Raw genomic sequence first — 4,310 nt, 5'->3', positions numbered from 1 at the left:
TTTGAGTGAGGACCTGGGTTCAAATCCCGCTTCTATCACTTACTTAACTGTGTGATTTTGGACAAAGCTCTTCACTGCTCTGGGCCTGTTTCCTCTTCTGTAAAATGAGGCTTTCACTCCTTCCCCTGTTAATTCTATGAGCCTATGACCCTGAAGAAACACTGCCCCAGAATGGAGGAAGAGCTGGGCCCACAGCCAGAAGGACGTGGGTTCAAGCCCCACCCCTGATGGTATGACCCTGAGTAAGGACTCTGTTATTGTTGTTCAGTCCTTTCTGGCTCTTTGTGATCCTGTAGACCACAGCATGCCAGTATTGGCCATGGGGTTTTCTTGGCAAAGATAATGGAGTAGTTTACCACTTCCTTCCCTAGTGGATTAAGACAGAGGTTAAGTGACTTGCCCAGGGTCATACAGCTAGTGAGTTTCTGAGGCCAGATGTGAACCCAGGTCTTCCTGACTCCAGACCCAGCGTTCTATCCACTGCACCACCTAGCTGCCTCTCTAGAGAATTAGACAATTCTTTAAGACAAAGTTTTTTTTATTGTTGTTTTGTTTTTACTTTTTGCTGAGGCTATTGGGGTTAAGTGACTTGCCCAGGGTCACACAGCTAGTAAGTATCTGAGGTTGGATTTGAACTCAGGTCCTCCTGACTCCAAAGTCAGAGCTCTATTCACTGCACCACCTAGCTGCCCTGTATTTAGTTTTTGTTGTTGTTTTGTTTGTACTTTTAAGACAAAGGTTTTTAACCCCAGGTCTGGAGGACCCTGTAGATAGATTTGGGAGGCCCATGAACTTGGATTGGGAAAAAATAACATCTTTATTTCATTATAATTTGTTTTCTTCTCAATTCTATGTATTTTACTTTGTATACACCAGAACATCATTCTGAGAAGCCTTTGGCAGATCGCCCAAGAGGTCTGGGACACAGATAACGTTAAGAACTCCTGTTTTTAGATTATAAGTTACAGAGAAAGCAGCAACCTGCCTTGGTGAAGGGAGTTTCCTCCCCAGCAACTTCTCTTTACCAATGAAAGGACAGGTCTGGGCCCTATCCTTAACACTCTGGGTGGATTTAGACAAAGATGTAAGAATGAGGAGCTTCTGGGGAAGAACCCCAGTCCTGAGCATTTCAGAAAAACAGATGTAACCTGGTTTGGTACTAGGCTAACATTTCCTATAAAAGTATCAGTGCCCTGGAAGAAAACCGAACTTAGGTGGGAAAGGTTGACACACACAAGGCCCCAAGATCCCCCTTCACTTCAGATCCTTGGGTGGCTTGCTTGGTTGGTTATTATCCTTCACTCTCAGAGGACCAAAATGACATCACTCCATTGGAGTCAAGGTACGGTGTCTCTGACTATGGCTGATCAGATAAGACCAGTGGTTCAGGACACTCTGTGATGGGCAGCGGGAGGGTCAAGCTGAGGAAATGGGTTTGGGTCAGGTGCCCTTAGAAGAGCCCCTTGGAATCTTGAAAATTTTGAGCCTCCAGGCCACCAAGAATTGTTGACCTTCGTATTTTCTAATGTGTAAAGACATGGGGCACTGACTCAATTTCTAAGTACCAGGGGATACAAAACTATAGTTCCTGCCCTCAAGGAGCTGACATTCTAAAGGAAATGAAGAAAGGGAGGGTTCAGTCTCCTCATCCAGTAGAATGTAAGCTTCTTGAGGGCAGGGACATCTCATTTTTTTTTATCTTTGCCTCTCCAATGCCTTGAGGCATCCTGGAGGAATGGGTAGAGGTCTGGGTCTCAGTTAATTAACAACAAGCATTTATTAAGTCCTTACTACATACCAGGCGCTGTGCTAAGTACCAGGACACAAGGAAAGGCAAAAAGAGTCCCCGGCCTCCAAGGAATTCCCATTCTAATAGGGAGACTAGTTACATACAAGACCTGGGTTCAAGATCTGATATATCCTAGCCGAGAGACCCTGGCTAAGTCAGCTAGCCTCTCCCAGGTGATTCTCAAAACCCCAAAGTTCAGGGACAACTGTTGATCTGCACTGATGGGGGTAGGAAGAGGACGTTCCCTGTGCCAGGGAAGTCACATATCCTTTCCCAACCTCCCAAACAAAAGTCCAAGGACAGACAGGCATCAAATAAATGCTGATTAAATCGAATCTATCTAGCTCCAAAACTTCTTGTAAGCAAAATCCTGTGGAAACCTTCAATCCTAATATAAATGGGAGGTATTCCCGAATCAAGGATAGGGAATAGTGATTGGACTTGTGATTTCTTTTTTGGCAAAGCAATCAGGGTTAAGTGACTTGTCCAGGGTCACACAGTTAAGTATCTGAGGCTGGATTTGAACTCAGGTCCTCCTGGCTCCAGGGCTGGTGTTCTATCCACTGAGCCACCACTGTCCCTGGAGACTTGTGAATTCACTGGTATAGGGAACTCCCAGGTAAGGAAAGTCCCTTCACCAATGCAGGCTGGCACTTTCTCTGCAGTTTCTAGCCATGGAGAGCTGCCTAGATCATTGACAAGTTTGGTGCCTCCTTGCTCAGGGTCAGACCCCCAGGATGTTGGACCTGGGTCTTCCTGGTTTTCTATCCACTAGGAAACACTGCCTCACTTGACTAAGAAGCTTTCCCAATTTCTGCCTGTCAGGCTAATCCCCAAGACAGAACCACAGAGGCTAAAGAAGGATCTCAGGAATGACAGAGGACCCGAAGCAAAGGGGGCAAAAAAGGGCCTTGGGGCAGGGAGGAGATTGTCCACACGTAGCAGGACACTGAAAGGTCTTTATTACCGACAGGTCACCAGCAGCATTCCAGGGGACACAGACCAGCTGGCCCATGCAGAAGGTCCCTGAAACTCAGCCACAGTCTAGTGCACTGGGGCACCGAAGATCCACCCTCCCTGTCTTCCCTTCCCCACGCACGGATGGTACCGAGTGGGGCTGAGCAGGACAGAGGGCCCACAGATAAGGACCTACAGGGCAGCTGGGCAGCATTCTACTTACAGGAGGGAGAGAAGAGGAAAGGGGGCTGTCCCAAGCAGGAGGAGGAGGAAAAGACAGAGAATGGTGTGGAGGCTGAGGGAGGCCAGAGGAGGGAAGGCAGTCGAGCCCTCTAGATTGTGTTAGTGGCAAAGAGGATGATCAGGATGATGATGATGGCCACGACCACACAGATGATAATGATCATTTTCACATTCTTCCACCAGAATTTCCGGGCCACCTTCTGTGACGTGGTCTTGAAGTGTTCTGACTGTGGGGGTAGACAGAGCAAAAATGAATGACGGCCCCTGGCGGCCCTCCGCCTCCAGAGCCAGGGGTAGGGGTGGAGGCCAAGGGTCTCCTCCAGCCTGCCTTGCCTCATCAGCCCCCAGCTGCAGCTGGAGAGATAAGGGCTCCCGAGACTTGCCATTCCCACATTGCTGACCAGGAAGAGGCCAGGGAGGCAAAGACCCGACTATTGGCCACAGGCCTGGCTCTCAGTCTAGGCCACGCAGTCTGAGGCCCACGACTTCACTGGACTTTGTTCAGTGAGGGATTTCCTTTAAACGGCTGCAAGAAAAGAGATTCAGCTGAGGTCAAGTGAGACTATGTATAGAAGGCTGTAGCTTTCAGCTGGGCGTGAGGACCCTGGAGTTCTTTTTGTCTTCTCCCCGGATTCTCTTTCAGGTCATCTCAGCAGCTCTCTGCCTCCTGTCCATCAGCAGTACCGGAAAGGCCCTCCAGAGGGGTGGGCTTGTACACAAAGCCTCCTACAAAGGGCTCCCAAGAGATAGAGGAACACATAGTGTGGCTGAGGTTTTTATATGGGTGAAGTCAGGTTCAAATGAACATTAAAATTCATCTTGAAAGGGAGGAAAACATATGAAAGGACAACTTAAAAGATTCATTTGTGGATGGGGAAAGAGGCAATCATACTCCATCCTCTTGATAGAGAGGACAGGGTTCATGGGTTGACTGTACGAGAGCCTCAGGGTTGCTATGTCACCAACTGGTAAAGCCACTCCTTTGCCTGGCAGCTGGCAGCCTCCCTGAGTCATCCCTGACAACTGGCCCAGAGGTGACCACCCTCATTCATGGTATCCTAGGGAGCTCCTTCTGTGAGGGCTTGGAACTGCTCTGTGTGGGAAGCCAAGGCCCAAGTCTGGCAGGAGAAGGACTGTTTCCCAAGATAGGGGGAAAGGTAACAGACAGCTCTCTCGCTCGTTCTCCCTTCCCTCTCCACCTTTCCCTTTCCCTCTTCTCTCTTTCTGCCTCTTTGTCTCTTCTTTTTCTCTCTTCCCCTTCTTCTCTTTCTCTGTCTCTCCCTTCCCTCCCTCCTTCTCTCTCTCTTTTTCTCTCTTCCTC

The 4,310-nt window shown here is 48.8% G+C and overlaps 1 protein-coding gene across 2 annotated transcripts in view; it reads right to left on the bottom strand.

Moving 5' to 3' along the window:
- Nucleotides 1-2,728: 2,728 nt before the first annotated feature.
- Nucleotides 2,729-4,310, bottom strand: part of VAMP8 (vesicle associated membrane protein 8) — a 5,082-nt gene continuing 3,500 nt past the window's right edge. Inside the window, exon 3 of one of the 2 annotated variants that reach the window (XM_027860467.1) lies at nt 2,729-3,216. In XM_027860467.1, the coding sequence (XP_027716268.1) occupies nt 3,079-3,216 (138 nt within the window). In that variant the 3' untranslated portion in view covers nt 2,729-3,078. Of the gene's footprint in view, nt 3,217-3,521; nt 3,716-4,310 lie in introns of those variants that run through there. The other variant, XM_027860468.1, reaches the window with a different exon arrangement.

This window comes from Vombatus ursinus, unplaced genomic scaffold, assembly GCF_900497805.2.
Source record: "Vombatus ursinus unplaced genomic scaffold, bare-nosed wombat genome assembly UNPS02014181.1, whole genome shotgun sequence".
Lineage (NCBI taxonomy): Eukaryota > Metazoa > Chordata > Mammalia > Diprotodontia > Vombatidae > Vombatus > Vombatus ursinus.
This window is presented reverse-complemented; position numbering and strand designations above follow the sequence as displayed.